The 23,086-nt window shown below is 37.5% G+C and overlaps 1 protein-coding gene across 1 annotated transcript in view; it reads left to right on the top strand.

Annotated features, from left to right (window-relative positions):
- The window catches only part of pex5lb (peroxisomal biogenesis factor 5-like b), a 56,271-nt gene that overhangs the window by 8,967 nt on the left and 24,218 nt on the right, over window positions 1-23,086 (top strand). Inside the window, exons 2-5 of the mRNA XM_081373910.1 lie at window positions 14,756-14,867; window positions 15,212-15,424; window positions 17,655-17,784; window positions 20,236-20,326. Of these exons, the coding sequence (XP_081230036.1) occupies window positions 14,756-14,867; window positions 15,212-15,424; window positions 17,655-17,784; window positions 20,236-20,326 (546 nt within the window). The remainder of the gene's footprint in view (window positions 1-14,755; window positions 14,868-15,211; window positions 15,425-17,654; window positions 17,785-20,235; window positions 20,327-23,086) is intronic.

Below are 23,086 nucleotides of genomic sequence, written 5' to 3' on the forward strand. Positions count from 1 at the left end.
ATGGCTTCCTGCCACGTGAGATCCTTTTATTTATAATCGGGGTTTGAAATTAACTTTTTGACTCTACAGTAGGGCTGTCACTTTACATTCGAAAATCGATTGGACAATCGATCGGACCAACCAACACAAGTTTCGAAAACGAAAATAGGTAATCGATTTTAACGGTCTTTTCTCGGAGCGTGTCCAGCTCGTCACGATACGCCCGCAGCGAACGCGCGTCACACAGCAACTGCAGGCTCTGACAAACACACATAACAGCAAATTATACTTCTGCATAATGTGTCTCTTTTTACTATAAAAATGTGAATTCTGCCAGTATTCAGACAGTCTCATGCATACAGATACAGATTCGGGCTACGGTCTACAATTGCCTACGTAGGCGAAATTTGTTTGACATTTCTAATCGTAAACACATGTTGAAGACTGCAGTAATGTTTTTCATTGATATTATGTCAGTCCACTCAGCTTTCGAGAATGTTGCACTCCTGTTTGTCATTGTGCACGAAACTTCACGCCAATAAATCATCAGAAGTATTGCTGACTTGTGCGTCTCAAGCGCCCTCTTTACATTCGTCCTAATGCCTGTTAGTTGTCCGTGGATCGATTTTACAGTCGATTCAATGAACACTTATGTCTCAAAAATCGAACAGGATTTTTTCACAAAAGTGACAGCCCTACTCTACAGCTAATTTGTCTACTAAATTTTAAGTTACCAGCCATTCAGAACTTCTACTAGGCCAAAACAAAAATATAATAAATATTTTTAACAATTGAATGGTTTTCAGTTTTACAACAGTCAATCATTATTCGTTGCCAAATTGGCTAGTGAGTTGATATGTGTTTTCCGCATGGTTGATTTTGGCGGGTTAGTGCGGGTTAATGATTATGCATATGATTAGTCATAATATTTTATAAACCTTAACTCACTTTGTTTCTTGATTAGTTGTCTTATAACCTAATTGAAAGACTTAACATAAATAGGTGGAGGTTTGGTTATGAAGTCAAAACCTTTAAGTGTAATTTGAGCAGCTATAGCAAAGTGGATAATTTGATATGCAAATATATAATTTTTTGTATAAATAGTTGGATAAACTGATTAGAAGTCCCAAAATCCATTTTATGTCCATGAAGTCTTAGACATAACAGAAGCTACAAGCTATGCTATTAAAGGAACACTCCGACTTTTTGGAACTTTAGCTTATTCACAGTATCCCCCAGAGTAAGATAAGTCCATACATACCTTTTTCATTTCTGTGCGTTCTGTAAGTGTTATTTGACGCACCCACCGCTAGCCTAGCTTAGCACAAAGACTGGATGTAAATGGATAATGGTAGCATACTAATCCCAATAAGTGACAAAATAATGCAAACATTTTCCTATTTACATGTTGTGATCTGTATAGTCACAGCGTGTACAAATAACAAGGCTATATGAGACAGAGACCATTTTTAATCGTATAAATACTGGGAACTATATTCTTACTAGGCGTAGGAGCACAGCTACTTGGGCGGAGTGGCTACTTGGGCGGAGTGATTAGCGCAGCACACGAGACGCCCTGTTGTTGATTTAGCTGTGCTCCTACGCCTAGTGAGAATATAGTTCCCAGTATTTATACGATTAAAAATGGTCTCTGTCTCATATAGCCTTGTTATTTGTACACGCTGTGACTATACAGATCGCAACATGTAAATAGGAAAATGTTTGCATTATTTTGTCACTTATTGGGATTAGTATGCTACCATTATCCATTTACATCCAGTCTTTGTGCTAAGCTAGGCTAGTGGTGGGTGCGTCAAATAACACTTACAGAACGCACAGAAATGAAAAAGGTATGTATGGACTTATCTAACTCTGGGGGATACTGTGAATAAGCGAAAGTCCCAAAAAGTCGGAGTTTTCCTTTAAGCAGCTCTTAAGACTATAAATATGTTGTTCTGAAATTACAATCATTCACAGCTTGTGCTAGCACTTCTACAATTCCCTCGCTTGCAGATCCTTTCTTCGGCGTGATCAACTTTCACCCAGTCAACACAACCTGAGTCCATCACCATGTGTGAGAACCGAATTTATCACCTCCCAGCATATTATTATTACGACATGACAATGCATATTCTTGTCTATAGTTGCTAATAAAACTGTCCTATTCACACAGGACATGTCCTTGAATCCATCTGCAATATATTTAAACTTCATCTATGAAAATATGCAACATCTTTGATGGGCGTCCCACACCATGTGCCACGCGCAATTAGTGTTTTTAAAATGCTATGTCAGCAACTTTCACATAATAACTTGTCATGCATTTAACTATATTTGTAATTACACATTTGTAATAATGAAGTTGCAATTTAGTAAATTTAAAATATCATAAATTTAAATGCAATATCAAATACCACTCTACAATCAAAATTATAATCATGTTCTTTACATGTGCTTTAGTATGCTATAGTCAATATCAAAACAAGTTTATTTTTTAAAATCATGACAAACGATTATTTAATAAATTATTTAAAATGTACCTTTGTCACGCTGTGGCTGTTGTAGTAATCACAAGATGAAGTTGAGATGTATCCAAAGTATCCAAAACAAACATTTTATTCACAATTCCAACTAACACATAGCCTGGGTTTCCCAATACTGCCTTGCGCACAGCGCGATTTTATTCACGCTGCTAGGCAGCTTGGATTCCATGGACCAGATTTTCCCCTCAAAAAGGGAACCAATCACAGAACAGGGAGGGAGCAGCAAGACGATGACGACGTCTATGCGACACACCGAAGCAGTTTGTTTATATCTATGGATCCAACATGGCATCAGACGCGAAGTTACCTTTCGATGCAGCCTTAGATAGTGTTCTAAGTAGTTTAGAACGCAAGTTTATTTCGTCTTCTTCCTCGTCGAATTTCTGTCGCTCTACATACGTCATCTGGTATAATTGAAACGATTGGCTATGAGCTAAGTACAGGCGCATTTGATAGACATTCGTAGCGCCCAATAAACGTCTCTGGGCATTCGTAAACCACGCCTCAAATACGAGAAAATGAACATGTGGTTCCCAGACCACGTCTCAATGAGAAAGAGGTCTGACGTTAGCCAGGCTAACTAACACACAGGAGATCACAGGAATAATAATCATAGAAAACAATCACATAAAAACATAAACGATAACAGACATATGCAAAGTGAAAATTAAGGGCTATAAATGCACATAACACACAAAAGAAACTAAACAAGACACAGGTGCAAATAATAATTAACCATGGTAACAATCAAGGACATTCATGACAACTTTTAACTAAACTTTTTTTGATTTGACATTATATACTTTTTAAAGGTGTTAAGAAACAATCATGAATGTATACTCTATTAAAGTATAATTAAGTGGCCTTTTATTTAATATTTTTTTATATAATTACAAGTACAGATTTAAAAAAAAAACTTAAGTTGTGAAGAAAAGTGCACATTCAATACAGTTAAGCACATTTCTTTTTCACAAAGGATATTAGTTTTAATATTTTTTTTATATACCACATAGCAGTGAATGATGACATAAATGTACTTTCATTTGTTCATTACACAAGCTATCGTACAGCTTCAAGCGAATTGCTATATACATGTAGTATAATAATCACCCACCCAATATACAATAGGGTTTTTTGGACATTTTTGGAGCCTGTTAGTGTGTGTCGCTATGAAATTTTAAGATTCTAGCATTTTAGCAAATAAATAAATAAATAAATAAATAAATAAATAAATAACAGCATACAGGTTTGGAACATCCTTAAAATAATTAAATAATGACAGAATATACATTTTTACTGGATCTATTTTATCTGTCAATAACCCATCTTCCAGACCTTTGTTTTCTATTTCATTCCACTGTGTTTTAGCTGTTTTTGACCACAAGAAATCATTTTGTTTGAGCTAAGATTACTCAAAAACCACCCTGACACGTGAGGTTCTGAGATTTTTATTTTTTTTAATAAAGCTCACAGCATGGTATCGCTGAGATGTCCCAAAACAATTCTGGGAACGCAGTCCTGCAGTCATAGCATGATACTCTACCAAACTGGACTCCAAAATCCAATTAGGACCCTGTAGGGGCAAAACCTATAGGTTTGATTGCAGGACAAGCCCATTGGTTCATTCGGTGCTGTGCAAGGACAAGGGGCATGCATGCTACTTCGGCTGTGTGTCTTGGGTCATCGGCCTAGAACTGAAGTTTCGTGATTCAATGACTTGCTGGGAATCAGCTCAAAAGATGATTTGTTCAAGAATCAGGCATCACTACTTATTACTCTATGCTTGTGGTTTAGAAGTAAATAATTTATCATAAATGTTTCAGTTTTTCGGACAATATTAGAAGTTTAAGGTGTCAGTGTTGCTGAGGTTATATTATATTTGGATTTTTAAATGTAATGGGATGGCATGTCCTACGTGCATTCTGGTGCAAGACCTTCTTAAAGTCAAACATGAGCTTGATGGAGTAGTTGTCAGGATTGAAATGTCTTTCAGTGTGGGGTTTGTAGGAAGACTACGTTAATAAAGAGGTAGATGGATGATCACAGACAGGCCTGAGAGTGACATTTTCCTCCTAAATAAAGGCCATCTTTGCCATATGGCTTGTGTTTTCTACTTTAATGCTTAGTTCTCTTTCAAACACTGACTTATTAAACTGCTAAATGTGAACATATTCCTGACCTCTTAAGATGAATAATGTAGCCTAAGTGAAGACCAATTTACCTGTAAAACAAAGTTAAATGTTTGGCCTGTAATAGATAATACACAAGAAAAGAACGGTGTCCTTCACACTATTCACATATTTCTGGATGTCTTTGATGCAAAAATCTCCTCGAAAAAGAGAACACAAGCAGAGGTAAAAGGACAGAACACAGCTGGTGATGGGCCATTGCTAATATTGGGTATATAAGGAAAACACAATTCTTCAAAAGACTGTTACTGACTCAACATATTTGCCATTTTACTTAAAGGGCACCTATTATGCAAAATTCACTTTTACATGGTGTTTGAACATAAATGTGTGTTGGCAGTGTGTGAGCAAAACCACCCTAGAATGATAAAAATCCACCCAGTGTTTTTTTTACTATCTCAATAAATCATAAGCACTGTCTCAGAACACCCTGTTCTAGATTTCCCTCACTGTGACGTAGAATTGAGCTAAGCCCCACCGACGTGATTTGATTGACATCTGGTTTTGGCATAGACCCCGCCCTCGGTGATCTGCATCCTCCATTGTTTCAACGACAGCCGGTAATGTCTCCTAAGAAGTGTAGGTGTTCTGTTGTGGGATGTAAGAATGGACATAGTAGTCTTCACTGACATCAGAGCCACTGAAAACGCAGCGGATGGATTTTATTTATGAAGAAAAGGCACCACTTAAACTTCCTAAATACGAGATTCATTTTCTGACTGACTGTTTAGTGAACGAGGGTCAAAGTTAATCCTAGAGTGTGGATCGTTGCCTACAGTTCGCAATCCAACGTCACCTCCAGAAGAAGTAAGTGTATTTTATGATTTATGAGCAAATAGTCATTTCAATCGATGTCAGCCTGTTCAACAACAAATGCGTCTAAAGCTATTTATTGTCGTCGTCATAGTGTCTCAACAAACAACGTCAGACAGTTTTATGTCACGTAGGCATTTTTTTGCAGCATTTACAAATGTAAATAAATTAAGGTCTGCTCTATCTCCATAGACAGTAGGCTATATAAACGTCTATCTCCCTCCCCTTAAGAAAAAAATAAATAAATCGTTTGTACTTAGCAAATGTTATCACAGTAGTGTGTGTGTGTGTGTGTGTGTGTAGTTTCAAAAAATTGCGCGAACGTTATCACAGTTCGTGTGTGTGTGTGTGTGTGTGTGTGTTGCACATCCATAATGGCAAAGGGGACGCGATTAAAACTTTGTAAGTACATAAATGTATCAAATAACCATTCCGAGACGTTTAGTCCATTCTCATTCGTGTTTATTCTGTGCCGGAGTCTCTTCATCATCTGGGTCCAGCAGGGCGGGGATATGCAGCTCATTTACATTTAAAGTGGTAGACGCCAAAACAGCTCTTTTTAAAACAGGCCCCAAAAATGACATTTTCAAATGGTTATAATAAATTAACTGTGGGGTATTTTGTGCTGAAACTTCACAAATGTATTCTGGGGACACCCAAGACCAATATTACATCTTCTAAAAAGGGGCATAATAGGTGCCCTTTAAACTCAAAGAGCATACATATAATCTAATCTACACAGAAGAAAAGGTACAAAAGCTGTCACTGGGGCAGAACCCTTTCAAAATGTACATCTTTGTAGCTTATTTATCCTTAAAGGGGGCATATTAGCCCTGGTGAATAAAATATCTATTAAGTATACTTGCAGCCAGACTAATTTAGTATACTTCAGGTGTGTTAATGATAAGTTAACTTGAAGTGTACTATTTTGAAACAGTTAATTTTGTACTAAGTATATTTTAGTTGTAATTAAATTGTAGTTAAGCATATCTTTAAGTGTATTTAGTGTACTTTTGAAAATTGAAACAACTTCAAGTATACTTTAAGTATATGCCTGTGCAGGGACTAATTACATGCTTGATTAGTGATATTAAAGTGTACTTTATTTGTGTTACAAGTACATTACGAGTGTCTTCGAAACATACAAGCAATATACCATAAGTATATTTGTGTATATATATATATATATTTTGTGTTTTTGCCTTTTATTAGGATAGGACAGTAGCTAGACAGGAAGTGAGGTGGGAGAGAGAGAGGGGACGGGATCGGGAAAGGTTCTTGAGCTGGGACTCGAACTCGGGTCGCCCGAAGCACAACGGCGCAACATGTCGGCGCACTTACCCACGAGGCTATCGAGGAGTACTATATTTGAGTAAAAAGTATATGCTCAGTAATAGCTTTGGCTTATTCCAAATACTACAAATTGCACACTTTGTCTTCAATAACAAATGCACATTAATAAACAAATAATACTTAGCTATACTTTGTACAAAATACTATTATATACTATAATGTATTTTGAAAGTATACTTTCAATGCATTGTTGCAATGATCATTTCCAGCACAGTTAAAATATACCTTAAATATATTTTTTAATAAAGTGCAAATAAATACACTTTTAAAAATAAACTGAATTTTCACTTCAAGCATATTTTTCTAAAATATATATGTTTTTTTTTAGAAAACATACTAAAGTACAATTATTTTAAAGTGTGTTAAAAGTTGTATTGTGAAAATAGGTAAAAGGATGATGCTAATATACTTTTAATATATTTAAAGATAGTACCATTTTAGTATATTTGCAATGTACTATTGAAAAAGGGAATATATTTCAAATTCAATAAAGTATACTTTTTTCACTAGGGAGTAGGGAGCCTTAAAGGTTCATATTAGTACCTAAATGGTACATATTGGTACCTTTTGAAAGGGTACTATCCCAATTATCTCTTTTTTTCTGAGAGTGTAAATTATTATTATTGGGGCTGGGATTTATTGCTTTATTACCACTAATAAGTTTGAAATTTTGAACTATGTGGCTTATAGAGGATGCATCGTCCCATATATTTATGTTGAAGGAGGGAACTGAGTTCTATAGTTGGGAATCTATAGTTGAACCAGCCGTTGGTAAAGTCATACCTTATTTGGGATGCGATTTTCACAATAGGGACTTGGTAAATACTAGTTTATCGCTAACTCTATACTTAATTTGGCTGCACCATTTGTTCTTATGGCAGAACCTAGTAGGTCATAAACTCTCTTTAATGAATAGTCACATAATATGATGTTTATTCAATTATTCATTCATTCATTCATTACTTAACCCTCATGTCATTCCAAACCCATAGGACTTTCGTTCATCTTTCATCATTTTTGATGAAACCTCAGATATCTGTTCCTCCATTGACAAATCCATTCCACCAAAACTTTATGTAAAAGTATGAATTGAGTTTTAGGCTTTTATTTACATATAAACATTTGAAGCATAAACAAATGAAAGAGGACACGTGCTAGCTTGACACGTGAGAACCAATGAGGATTGTTCACTTATGTCACACTTTCATGTTTGTGCTTCCGTAAGGCCCAGTGTGTCTAATGGGTTTGAACGACATGAGTGTAAATTACATCATTTTCATTTTTGGATGAACTATCCTTTAAATTGACGCAAGAAGAGACCTCCAAATTTGTAAGTATTTTTTTTTTATCTTGTTATGATTAATGTTTCAAACTTTTTGCATCGCTTAACAGTAATTAATAAAAGGGCCATTGAAACAATATTGTTTATAAGTCTAAAATAAAGATTGAAGTCTGCCAGGTAAAACATGAGCTCATTGATGATTCAATCAGTCTGCTATTTTATTCTAAGTAATTCTGGTTGGATGTTTCTATAAATATTTGGTTTATACATAGAGATACTTTTCCAACAAAGATTAATGGTGAACTCAAATATTTAAATTATTGCCCATTTATGCCACGAAACATGCCGGTAAAAACTCATGAAGACGATGAAGAACGGGAAAAAGGATCTTTTAACATCGAAACTCAGGAAAATCACTGAATATACTTCACACACACGTGTTACCATTGACGAAGATGGATAAAGGGAGGGAGAACTGAAGGCTTAAGTACAGAGAGCAAACAAGGTGATTGACAAGGTACAGGTGAATGGGATAACTAATTAAACAGACAGGAAAATTAGGTCACAGGACAGAACCAAAAAACACAACAAAAACAACAGAACAGGGTATACCCCTCTCGAAAAGGCGCATCCTCGTGCCGTAAATAGAACTGAGGCTCTGGAGGAGGTTGTTGTGGAACTGAAAAATAAACACCAGTCCATAGAAATATAACAGTCCATGGGGGAGTGGAATAAGGAAGCAGCCAGGGAGGAGCTAAGAACAGGAGAAGCCAGGAGGTGGTCCTGAGGCCAGCCAGGACAAGTCCCCAAGGCGGAGTCGAAGGTGGGAGGAGCCATGGTGACAATGACTTGATGGTTAGCAAGTGCAAGTGTTCCAGGGTTCCGGGCTAACTTAATTTATGCAGTCTAATAATAATTGAACTGATTTGAATAATAGGCACAGGCAGGAAGATGTCTGACCAAGGCGGAGCCGGAGGGACGAGGGAATGCCCGGTGAAGCCGTATAGCCGATGGTTTCAGGAGGAGCTGAGGGAGGGAGGAGCCAATGTGGAGCCGAAGTGTCGACAGGCCGAGGTGGAGCGATGGGCCCATAGGCTGGAGGCGGAGCCAGGGGATCCTCTAGGCTAGGTGAAGCTGGTGGCTTGAAGACACTTGGCAGATCCCTGCTGTGTGTTGAATATGCAGAGGGGCTGAAGGACACCAATGAAGGCGGGGCCGAGGAACTGGCTGTATGAGGAGGTGGGAGAGGAAGATTGGGCTGGCATTATGGAGATACAGGGGGCACTGGAGAACCAGGGGACACTGGAGATACAGAGAACACTGGAGATTCGGGGGCATAGGGTATCACCTCACCAAACCAGTCAATCAAATCCTCCTCAAAAAGGTCTCTAAGTTCCTCCAAATATCCTCCAGAGACAAGGCTCAACTCACTCACAGCGGCGGAAGTGTGGGTGCGGCTATCCTCCAAGCCATCCATCTCCACTAAAACTCCCTCTGCAATCTGCGGTGTTGCCGGCTCACGTGCCTGGTCAGACACATGCTGTGAAACAGGCTCCAGGGTGATGACTCGTTCCAACCTCTTCCTCAGTTCAGACTCGTCCATTAAGTTTTAACATGGCACAACCGACCCTAGAATATCACAGGTGGGCTTTGTAGCAGTCACCTAGAAACCACCCTGAACACCCTAGAATCTCCTTAGCAACTATTAGTGATGGGAAGTTCGGATCATTTCTTGTTGACTCTCTTGTTCGATCTTGTTCAACAAAATGAACAAATCTTTTTTCGAGTTATTTCGTTCATTTAAGGGACTTTAAATGTTATACTTTTAACAGGCAAATTCCCCGAACACATCCACCTACGCAATCTTGATCATATTCTGAATTAAGAAATCATTATAATGCAGTCAAAAATAATTTACAAGGAACATAAATAATGACTTTACCTTCCGAGTCTTTCATTCATTTGTCACGTGACAGACGCAATGAACGACTCATCACTCACAACAATTTGGTTATCACCCTCAACATCCTACCATTATAGGCTTTTTTTACAAGGTTAAATAAGTTAAAAACACAAGCTTATTGATAGCATGTGTTTTCAAAGTTTCTTTTGTTTCTTATGTGTCTCCAGAGTTCTGTTGCTGGACCATGGAGTGTTGCATTAGCGGTTCACTTCATTGGTCACGATAAAACAGCACAGTTAGATTATCTTGGATTGCAATGTGGACTGCAACAGTGTAGTTGTTCAATACATTGGGGTTTAAATGGCAGTTTGCAGTGTTAAACATCGCCAGTGAATTGATTCCACTCCAGCTCTCAGCGTCCCAGTGGTGGCTTAAGTGCTTAGATCTGTTTGAGTGGCGTGGAGGCTGTTAAAAGCACAGTTGTAAGCCCCGTGTTTTTGGATGGTGTCACTGTATCCCTGAATTCTATGAAATGGTTTACTACTCTGTGTACTGTTGCATGTCTTTGCTGAAGATAAGTAGTTTTTTGTTGTGGCACAGTTTTGGCATTGATAACTAAATTTTCCGTATCAAATGGAACTTATTTATAGGGATGCACCGATATTATTGATACTATTTTGATGTTCTGGTTGATAACTTATAAATGAATAATGTTAAATGATATACTATTTACTCTAACTTAATTGAAAATAAAACACTAAAATCTGATCAACCATTGTGGACGCTACATGGGAATTTTGGTATCACAAGATTTGTAAAGGTTACTTTTAACATTGTTATTAAATTGTTTATTAAATGTTATTAATTCAGTTTTCCTAAAGATTAACTTATTGACTGATATTGATGAATAAAAAATAACTATTTGGCCAAACAAATGTCTGTATTTTATCGATACATGGTGCATCCCTACTCATATGTTTTGTGCTGTAGAGCTGATAGATGATAGCATGCTAATCATGCACATTGTTTTGTGTCAGTTGGGTGAACTGTCATTTTTTTCAATCAACAAGAAATGGCTTTAAAAGAAAGAAAGAGGGATTTTTTTTCTTGAACGCTTGCAAATTGTCATTTCATTTGAATTGGTAATGCTTTATTAGTGTTTTTCAAGGAACCCACAGAATCGCTGCAAGAATTTGAACACAAACTGACTGACACAACTCACTGTTGATTTCACTGTTGTAGGAGAAAGACTCTAGGGCGGTTGCTTTGGTGCTGAAGGAGCTACCAAGTAAGGCATCCTCAGATGGAAAACCCCTGCTCACCGTGACAACCAAGGTGGGCTGAGCACATACACCCACCAACAGGGAACACCAAGCGTTAGTGTGACTGTGTGAATAAGTCAAGTAAACCCAAGAACAGGTGCACCCTGTTTTGAATATCCCTTAGTGTTACGTGACACACATGAGCCATGTGTGTGGAAGTGCTATAGTTGCTTCTTGTTGTCGAAAGCAAGCTGCTCTATGGGGTTCACACTAAATGATGTCATCAAGACCCATGGCAATGGGATGGTCATTTGGGACCACTCAGTATTTCACGACACAAACAAGAGTGGCATTTGCTTTATGTGAGCGCTACTCTCCCCATAAACAGCTGCTGAATGTTCTGTTGCTTGAATTTTATTTCTGTTGTTGTCTTGGCTTTGATTCGCATGTTTGTGACCTGTTTTTTACTGAAGCCCGAGCTGCATGTTGATGTTACTTGCTGTTTGTTATTACATTGGGAATAATTTGTTTGTAGGAAGCAAATTAAATGTGGATTTTGGGGGATTTAGATTCTTGCTGCAATGTGGGGTGGCTTTTGTTATTTATTGTACCACCTCTCTGCAGTTACATGAAGTCAATAAATGGATGTCATTTTTGGCTGTCTATAAAAGGTTTACCCAAATGTTGAAGGATTTTGTTATTTGGAGGGCTTGGTTCTATTCCACTGAGGATGTGGCAGAGAGCCATGCATTTCTCAATACATTGTGATGAGCTGCTCAATGGGGAATTTACTGCCAGTTACTGCTGAGATTGCGTATTGTGAAAATGGGCTGAAAAACACATCTCATCCTTTACCAAAGACCAAGTGAAATTGAAAGTAATTGGTGAAGTCATGTACGATTTAGACTGAATTTTGGACTCACAAATACACATTTTCAGAATGACCTATTTACTTAAGGAACTATGAAAATCAAATAGCAGAAATCTTTAATGCTGAGCTTGGTTGTGGTGGATGCATCAAACTACCACAGTCTGACACACTTTACTTGAACTCCACCATTATATATATATATATATATATATATATATATATATATATATACTACATATGATTTATATATTTTTAAACACCCTTCTCAATCATTGGGTGAGTTACTCTTTTACTGATATAACATGCACAAAAATCCCTTTTAAATCAAATTCTATTTACTGGCTTTTTTTTCTGTGGGTGGTCACAGCACAGTTGTAATATGCCAGACAAATAGCATTGGGTTTTGGGAATAAGGCACAATCTATAGCCTAATTTGCATAGAAAAGAGGTTTGATTGTGCTGAAAAGAATGGCCATAAACACCTGTACATTTATTTAAACTGGATTGCGTGTGGTTAATCAATAAATCAGTGATATACTAATTAAGAAACAATGAAATAATAAGCAGAAGTGGTGGAACTTTTTAGTGAATTCAACCTGGAGTGTTAAAAGATGGGTTTGGTGCTTGCAGTATCTCCAGATGGACCGCATGGTGTTCTTTACTCATTACCAAGGCTGATAAATGGATTTGATTGTGTGCCCCCTATATCGATGCTTTATGACCTCAGTTATGAAGTGAGGGACACTCTTAGTGCTGACCTGTGTCAAGGGCAATTGTTTTCTAAGCAATTTAACCATTCTTGACAGCCATAAATTTTACCATTGTATTATTTCCAAAGAAATGTGTTCAAAATGTGTCACACTCACAATCTGCAACACAATAGAATAATAGATTCATTGTTATATGTATTGTACAAATTGCATGTAATGTTTTTTAAATCAATACATTATATTTATGAAAAAATATATGTTAAAAGTCTGTTACTGTATTGTATCACTGAGATGTATTATGCCTGATTGTACGGTGGATGTCTAATTTTTGGTCTGAATCAGTGTTACTATTTAAACTATTACTACCATCCACAGGTAATAAGACAAGCTGAGATCAGATGATTTACTGTAAAGGATAGAAATCTCAGTTTTAATTATTTCATTTCCTCACTGCAATGAGTATTTAATATAATGATGTAACATTTATGGAGATAACTGGCAATTATTGGATTGGAGACATGAAGGTGTTAGGGAAACTAAAGCTAAGAACTACTTTAAATGTACGAGTCTTTCAACGTCTGCGGATGAAACTTTTCTTTACCAGTTAGCGCTTTGCTGAGGCACTAGATTAAACTTGCAAAATAAAAACTAAAGTGCAGTCGCGTTTACTGCTGTTCAGCGAATTGTCAAGGGTGAAATACAGTAATTTAAAATGGAATCCATGTAATTGGGAATTCTGCTTGAAGGCGAAAGGTTTCCCCACACAGATTTCACAAGAGTTTCAAGTAGGTCACACGAATTGCCGCTTTGACTACTAGAAAACTACTTGATTTTTGACTTCTGAGCTGCATATATAGCTACACTATTGACAATATTGCCTGCAAAATTTTGCTAATGTGACCTTATCTGTTTAATTTGACCATTTTGAACTGTGAATATTGCCATCGCCAGGGGGACAACCAGGATCATTGTCCCGGGCCCTGTGATGACTTTATTTTACAGTGTCATTGTTACATATGTTACGTGTAGTTACTATAGTAATAACTATTAATTCTGCATAATTACATGCAACTAACACTAATACTAACCCTTTAGTAAGTACATGAAGTTACTTAATATTACTCAGTACTTAAATGTATAATTACAGTGTAACAAAGACACCTTAAAGTGTAACCACTTAATTTTAAGGTGTCCTTGTTACAATGTAATTATATAATTAAGTACTGAGTACCGTAATATTAATTAAAAACATGTTCTTATTATGTAATTAGGATTTTGTGTAGGGGTAGTTGCATGTAATTTGTACAATTGACTGTTAAGACAATAGTAAGCCTACTTGCAACGTGTAACAAAGAGGCTATAAAGTAATGAATTATAATGAATATTTTTATGATTAAGAAAAAATACACAGTAAAGTGATTTTCTCTAACTTTCAATCAGGCACATATAAAGTACTTATTAAAAGCTCTCAGCCATTGGAGTCGCATGGGGTCTACTGCATAGCATCTTGCACAACAACTGTATCTATCAAAAGGGGCTAACTGGTCCATGCTAACCAGGCAATCTAGGATTTTTAGAATCAGGATCAGAATCAGGATTTTTAGGGAAATCAACCTCCAAATGGTTTACTTATAGCCTATTAAGCAGAGAAAAAGTATTTTAGCAGTAGCTAAACAACAAAGATGGGAGGGATCAAGGAACAAGGACATGCGAAGAACTAGAAATAAAACTGAACTTGACCAGAAACATAAAACAGGAAACAAAATAAAGATCTACAAAAATGTTACAAATAAGATAAATGTGGAAATGGGTGCACTTAAAGTGAAATATGTTTGTTTAATGTGTTACAGCTGTGCAGTGAGCAGCAAGAGAGCCGTCCGTTACTGAGCCCTTCCATCGATGACTTCCAGAGTGAGAGCAAGAGTGATGGAGCCACACGGCCAGTCACCTCCAACACAGCAGGTTCCCTCATAATTACTGCTCTGTCATCTGTTCCTCCTCTCTCATCTGCTCTTCTTCTCCTCTTCTATCCCATAGCCGTTAGGCACCAAGTTTTCTGTCCCAGATTTCAGTGGTAGTTTGTTTACATAATGCAGTTTCACTGTTAGTGTTCCTTGGCATTTACTCTGTCAAAACAGTTTTTTTTTCAGGTATCAGTTCATCACTTTTTATGTTTGATAATTGCATATTACATAAGAATAGAAGTTTTAAAGGAATATTTCATCCATAAATGTGTTTCTGGCTAATATTGGTTTTCATTTTGAGTGACTTTTGTTGGTAATGTTTTGTTCCTCCACGTGCTCTAGTCTTGTCCACAGCGCTAGACCTGGTGGACTTGAGCGAGCCGTGCGAGAGAAGGTGGAGCTGGGACAGGCGGAGTCCCTGTGGGTCTCGTAAGAACGGTTTCTCTAAGAGTAGCCTTCGCAAGAAGAAGACGGAAGAGACGGAGCTGATCCAGGTGGAGACAGAGACATCATCCCCCTGCCGTTCGAACCCTGAAAGAGTCTCATTAGATTCAGGTATTTTGCTTGTTAAATAAAGATACTTTTATAAAGTTGATAAAATTAACTGTAAGTCAATTAAGTTGTCAATTATGGCATGTTTTAAAAGGTTCCCAGGACTTCTTTTTGTTGTATACATATTATGACAGAAAACAATTGTCTCTCTGAAGTGCAGAAACTTCACTTTTAATGGGATAGTTCACCCAAAAAGGAAAATTCTGTCATCATTTACTCACCCTCATGTCATTCCAAACCCATAAAACTTTGGTTTATATTCAAAAAACAAATGAAGATATTTTTAACGAAACCCGAGAGATTTCTGTCCCTCCGCTGAAAGTCCATTCCACTAAATCTTCTGAAGAGTCACGATCGCTTTATATGATGATCAGATCATTTAGGCTTTTATTCATAAATATGGTGTTATAAAACAATTATTGCATGATGTTTTATGTACTTTTTGAAGCATCAAAGTTTAGGTGGAAAGGAGGGATAGAGGGACAGAAATCTCTCAGGTTTCATTTAAACACATTTGTGTTTCAGAGATGAACAATATTGTTTTTGGATGAACTATCCCTTTCAGGAGCAATTACATTAGTCATTAGAAGAATTTTCCTATCGTATTGACGTCACTCTCTTAATACTAACAGTTGAAGTGAAAAGTTGGCAGTATTGTGCCATTTCAAAAGGTATTTATATTTGTTATCTTTCACAGTGGGTGCATCTCAATCAGCTCTCTAGTTCAGTAGTCAGGGCCCTGATCAGGAACTTATAACTTTTTATCAGGTTATAACAGAACTTTTTATAAGACAAACTGTCTTTTCAAGACATGAAACTTTTTTATCATGTGTCAGCATAAACACACATTAAAATAGACAGGTAGTGAACACATCTAGTCAATATTTATAATTAATATTCGTCTTAAATGTTGTAAGGATATGTGTTTACAAAGTGTTTACACAGCATAATAAAAATATCAAAAAGTAATGATCATATAATGTTGTCATTCTGCCTGTATTAATCTTAATGTGTGCTAAAGGATTATAGGTTCAGAGGGTTCTGAGACTGAGGCTGATTTATACTTCTCCGTCGGACCTGCACCGGAGCCTGTACGCTGTAGGCTACGCGTTGGTTTTCATTTATACTTCTGCGAACTTCTGTTGACGTTCAATTACACATGCAGAGGGAGCATGTGAAACCCGAGGGAGGGGTTCTAGCAGACCAATCACAGCGCTTGCGGTCTGCGTAGAATTGACGCATTGTTACATTTTTGGAGAGGTGGACGTCAGGCTACGCCGAAGGGTACGCGTGCTACACACAGCCTACGACGGAGCTACGGCGGGAGTTTGACGCAGAAGTATTTATAAACTAAAGAAGCTTTAGTGTTGAATGTACAGTCTGGTACGAAACAAATTTCTGAAAGATCACCCTGGGTTACCCAGATGCCCTTGAAATTGTAGCTGTATGTTCCTACCATGAGCAAAACGTTAATTCGTGAAACTGTATAACCTATTAGGAAAGTTGTCCATTATAATCTATAAAAAAAGGCCTGGATTTGTGAAATTGATTTAAGTGTAGAGTTATTTTAATCAGTTTAAGAGGTGCTTATGATTAAACTTACAGCTCATTTAATCCAGGCTCTCAGTGTAATTAGATTTTTGCCCTTTGTTGTCTGTTTTTTAATGCCCTCTGCCACTTCATCAGGAAGCAGTTACTCTACTCTTTAGCATCCGCATTAGCATATCATTAGATGTAATGTGGTGGAACTGAATTGCTGGAAAATTGTGGAAATTGTTTAAACACACCAAAACTGTGGATTTCACGACATTGCTGCCCCAAGTAGAAATGTATTCAGTTTTTATTTGTCTCAAGTTCATGCTAGAAATGGTTTAATACGAAACTGTACACAGGCTTATCTTAATCCTCTGGAAAGCATTACACAACTTGCACTGTAAAGTTCATTTCCAGTAGATTACGCATTAAGCTACTGTAAGCTAAACCATTGCCATGTTTTCCCGGTTGTGCTAAATTTATCACTCCACAGTCCGACTGCTTTAATCAATTGCCAGCTGAAGACTGTAGCCTGGCGGTGATAAGCAAGCCTTGAGCTATAAGATGTATCCTTATCTGCCGCTGGTTAGCCTTAATCTACCTTTTTCACCGATATGTTGTTTCATTGAAAACATAGTGTTTATGACAGCCTGCCATTTTTATTACCCATCTCACTGCATGCTAACTGCCCTGTCTCCAGTGAGCAGCTCACCCTTGGAGAAATGGGAGGAGGTGAGCCTTCACCCAGACAGTGCCTTGAACGGAGGGCGGAAGTGGAGATATGAGAGGAAGAGGTGCACATCCAACCATTCATCCACTGAGCTTTTGTGGTACGGTCAGGTTTGCATCTCATCGTTAATGTGTCATCATGGTGTCCTAACCAGGCGATTAGCAATTAGCGATTAATGTTGAGTCACAACACATGCTCTTCTGGAGCCAGTAAAGATCAACTTTATGCTGTTTAGTAGCATAAAACAAATAGGAAGCACATTTGACATTTTATTGCCCAAATTGCCTTTGAATGTCAGCGTGTGCTCATCATGCATGAACTAGATCAACTAAATCAAACAGTGTTTATTAATAATCCAACTAAGAACATGTAGGAGATCGTAGGAGTAATACTGTTTATCTATCATAAACAACACAAAGTACTAACAGTAACCGACAAGGGACTGAACTACTCTGGGGGTATAAATACACCGGGCAAACAAGGGAACTAAACTAGACACAGGTGACAGCAATATCTAACTTTAGAAACCAACGAGGACACAATCAGTAACCAAGGAAACCAACGCTGCGTCCGAAATCGAATACTTCCCTACTATATAGTATGCGGAAAACAGTACAGCCATAGAGTAGTATGTCCGAATACATAGTATTTGAAAAACAGTAGGTGAAAAGTACCTGAATGACCTAATACTTCCAGCAGGATTCTGAAGTACACATTCAATGGACACTTTACTATCCCATGAGGCCACAGGAGAGGTATTATTCATGGCAGTGAAGTGGGTAGGTCATAGGGCTGGACGATTAATCGAAAAGTAATCGAAACCGAAATTCAGAACCTCTAACCGACATGATTTTCGTTTTTTAAATGCCATTTGACGCCGTTTTAAACTAATAAGCTGATTGTAACACGCACACAGACAGTAGCTCGCACATCAAGTGCAGTTTGCAAGCACAATGGAAGATTCAGGATCTGTTATCTTTGTTTATACAATCTGGATACTCAGTATTGCTATAGGGTGATTGCATGTTTTACACAGTTTGTTGTACAGGTAATTTAACCGCCGTTCTTATGTGCTGCTACACACACATACAGACAGCGCACAAGCCCCAGAGGCGAGATCACTTTTGCTTGCGTCCTCACGAAAGTTTGTCAATTGTATGTCTTTTGGGGCTTGCCAGTTTGAACATTCAAGCGGTTTTAGACTATCAGATGTGTATCATTACATTGAACTGCTGCGCGGATACATTATGGCACACAAACACTCGTACAGACAGACGTGAAAAAGATTGCGCGCACAGAGAAACATTCAGGAGCGCAGAAACTCATTGTCAATGCTGTCCTGTGATTTATCTCTGGAGTAGCTTAGAAACTCAACAGTTATAACATAGATTTTTTCTAATTTTGAAGTAACAACCCACAACTTCAGAATTAAGAGAGGCGGTATGACTAATTCACACTCGCAATCGCTCTCTCATTAATGCATTCAAATAAATGTACTGTGCTAATTTATCTGTATCTGATTTACAACGAGCAGAAATCTGTAAGAAATGTTACGACCCATAGACAAATGAACTGCTGAAAGTGAGCTGTAATGTCGGAGCAATAGCACTGTGGGCAACCATGACGTTTGTCATAGCTCTGCACAAGGCGATCCAAGTTCGAGTCCCGGTTCAAGGTTCAGGCTTTCTCAAGCTAACATAAGAGCTCATTTCGTTCAATTATTTTAAAATCACAAAGATAAGAAATGCACTCTTTCATTAGAAAAAAATATCCCACCTTTAATAGTTGAGCATATTTACAGTACAAACCTTGTCAGTGAACTACGAGGGCAAAAAAAATCATTAATTAATGATAATCAAGGTAAATTTTTCAATTAGGTGAGATTTCGCTTTTAGGTCATATCGTCCAGCTCTAGTAGGTCACGTGACAGTATCAACATGGCGGATGATTTCATTCGTGCTACACATATTCATACTATAGAACATCGATTTTTAACGATTGTAAAGTTAGTTTTACAGTACGCGGACAGTACGCGATTTCAGATGCACCGCAAAACTAAACAGAGCGGGGAAACAGAAACTAAAGGAAACAGAACAGAATGTCAAAATAAAAGACAACAGAACGGAACATACACCTGATATTAAATTAGATTTAATGAGCCGTTTTAAAAAGATCATTAACATAGTTAGACCTGAAAAAAAAGTTTGGACAGCTGCATCACTCACTGTGTGAATGCTGCATTATATATGAAATGTTTCTGAATACATCAAAAACATCAGCATTATAAATGGATGTGAATATTTAATATTAATTTTACACATTTTATAATTTTTTCCTCAAATGTTTTTGACACCCTGAGTTAAGGAGTTTAGGGGGGTAAATACATCAATTTGTTATAAAAGATAAGTCAATAAAATGCATTTTTAATAGTATCATCAATTATCATGGATATATATATCAATTTAGATTGTTTAAATTGAGTTGCCTCTGTGCATTATTGTTATTAATGAAAGCAATAATATCATTATTCTCTGCATTTTGTCCTTTTCAGGTCTGCAGACTTTAAAACGGATTTCTCTAACAGGCATAGTGCCCTGGAGCTCAGCATGAGCACGGAGTCAGACCCCGGGCCGGCCCCTCAGGTACACACTAATGATACTTTGATCTCATGTAAAAGACTACAGCAGCTTTCAGTATTGATCACCATCTCCTCACACTCACACTCAGAAAATGTCTCCTATGTGCACTTAAAATGGTACAATCCCTTCTCACTGAGGCCTTCTGGGGACAGAATTGTTCCATTAGATTAAAAAAAATCTAAAACTGGAGGTATTAAACTGCAAATAGTGAGGAGAGGCACTTGAGGAAAGGCACATACATCTTTGTATATGACAGGTACAGAATGATACTATAAAAGGCCTTCCGTGTTTCTAAGGTGCAGTTATCATGAAGGACAGGATTTTTACCATCATGTAACCTTTGTCTGGGTGTGCGTCAGAAATATGTTTTTGTCAGATTTGTCAGGAATGATTTCCTATTTGTGTAAGAGTAAGACAGGCTCTGTTATTATAGCAACACTACTAAACCATTATATTGCCCACAACTTTAATTCTGCCTATTGAAGTACTACTGTATACTGAGTACAGGGGTAATATACAGTGGCCCCAGAAAGTATTTAATAGCTAAAATTACTAAATGTCACTGCATTAGATAACAAAATCCTAATGAAATGCAGCACAAGTACACTTTTCAAGGAAAACATTTCACGAAAATATTTGTTAGGCTCTACATGATTAAACAATAGATATACCGTTCAAAATTAAGACATATATATATTAATAACATAACAACTGTTTCACACCACAAGCATCAGCTGGGCGTCCTTTTTTGCTGCCCATGTTAACCTGCCGAAATTGCAAGCGCATACAAATGAGCGTTCACATCGAAAGCATGACATTGAAAGATATACTGTACATAATGTACATGCAAACACAGGAGAGCGAAATTGCAAGCGCGTGCAAAGAAGTTTTGTCTTTGTATGTAAATGTTTCGCTGCTTAACATTCATCTCTGACCATGGCCAAAAACATTACTGACCAAAAGATTACCCTATATAAACGTCACAAAACAAAAAATTGCCTTAATAAAAAAAGTACGAACTTCAAAGCTGCGTGTTTTGCAGTGTTGTGGGAAATTGGTAGATAGAACAGTAGCACTGTTGGTGGAAACACATAAGTAATGCAAGTTACTTTGTTTTCCCATTTATTGACTGATAGCTTTCCTGTGCCCATGTTGGGAGAAATCGGGAGTATGTGCAGAGGTGTAAACATGATGGATATTTTCACGAGTTAACACTTACAAATAATCAGATAGAATGAAACGTATGCGTACTTAGCATGCTGTCCAAGGGGAGGGCTCCGAGCTCTGAATTTTGTCCAGAACCCAGAGTCCCCACTTATCTCTGGTTAGGATAGTAATCAGACGAGTGTGAGGAGACGGGGTGGTGTTGGAATGCAGAAAACTGTCGAGGAACATAGGTGAGGCGGCCATGTGTGTGTGTATATATGTATATGTATGTATATGTATATATATATACTTTATGTATTTAATCTCACTTTAGTAACCAATGTGTTTACTGCTGTCCTTCGATGATCCAATTCAACCATACTAATAAGCTAAATTACTTAAGATAAACATCACATTTGTGTTTGCCTTTTTTTATTGCTAAAGTAAGAGTATTAAACTTTTTTTCTCCTGCATCCCTTTCTTCTTTAATCCAGAATGGCAGCACAGCTGAAAGATTTGTTTGAGCTGCGTCCTCTAATGTACAGGCTTGAATTTGCATTTCCTTCAGCCTGAGGCTTATTCATTTCACTTTTGATGTAAAAAGGCCTTTACATTTGCCAAAAATATAACTTTTGTTGTTAAAAAACAACTGGGCCCAGGTTAAAAAATAACACAAAAGTAACGTAATGCATTACTTTCTATAAAACGCAACTAAGTAACACAATTAGTTACTTTTTAAGGAGTAACGCAATATTGAAATGCATTCCTTTTAAAAAGTATCTTTCCCCAACACTGCATAGTAGTATAGGTAGAAATTATATATACATATGTATATACACTCACCTAAAGGATTATTAGGAACACCTGTTCAATTTCTCATTAATGCAATTATCTAATCAACCAATCACATGGCAGTTGCTTCAATGCATTTAGGGGTGTGGTCCTGGTCAAGACAATCTCCTGAACTCAAAACTGAATGTCAGACTGGGAAAGAAAGGTGATTTAAGCAATTTTGAGCGTGGCATGGTTGTTGGTGCCAGACGGGCCGGTCTGAATATTTCACAATCTGCTCAGTTACTGGGATTTTCACGCACAACCATTTCTAGGGTTTACAAAAAATGGTGTGAAAAGGGAAAAACATCCAGTATGCGGCAGTCCTGTGGGCGAAAATGCCTTGTTGATGTTAGAGGTCAGAGGAGAATGGGCCGACTGATTCAAGCTGATAGAAGAGCAACTTTGACTGAAATAAACACTCGTTACAACCGAGGTATGCAGCAAAGCATTTGTGAAGCCACAACACGCACAACCTTGAGGCAGAGGCTTGAGGCTACAACAGCAGCAGACCCCACCGGGTACCACTCATCTCCACTACAAATAGGAAAAAGAGGCTACAATTTGCACAAGCTCACCAAAATTGGACAGTTGAAGACTGGAAAAATGTTGCCTGGTCTGATGAGTCTCGATTTCTGTTGAGACATTCAGATGGTAGAGTCAGAATTTGGCGTAAACAAAATGAGAACATGGATCCATCATACCTTGTTACCACTGTGCAGGCTGGTGGTGGTGGTGTAATGGTGTGGGGGATGTTTTCTTGGCACACTTTAGGCCCCTTAGTGC

The sequence above is a fragment of the Scardinius erythrophthalmus genome (genome assembly GCF_964197995.2).
Source record: "Scardinius erythrophthalmus genome assembly, chromosome: 9".
NCBI lineage: Eukaryota > Metazoa > Chordata > Actinopteri > Cypriniformes > Leuciscidae > Scardinius > Scardinius erythrophthalmus.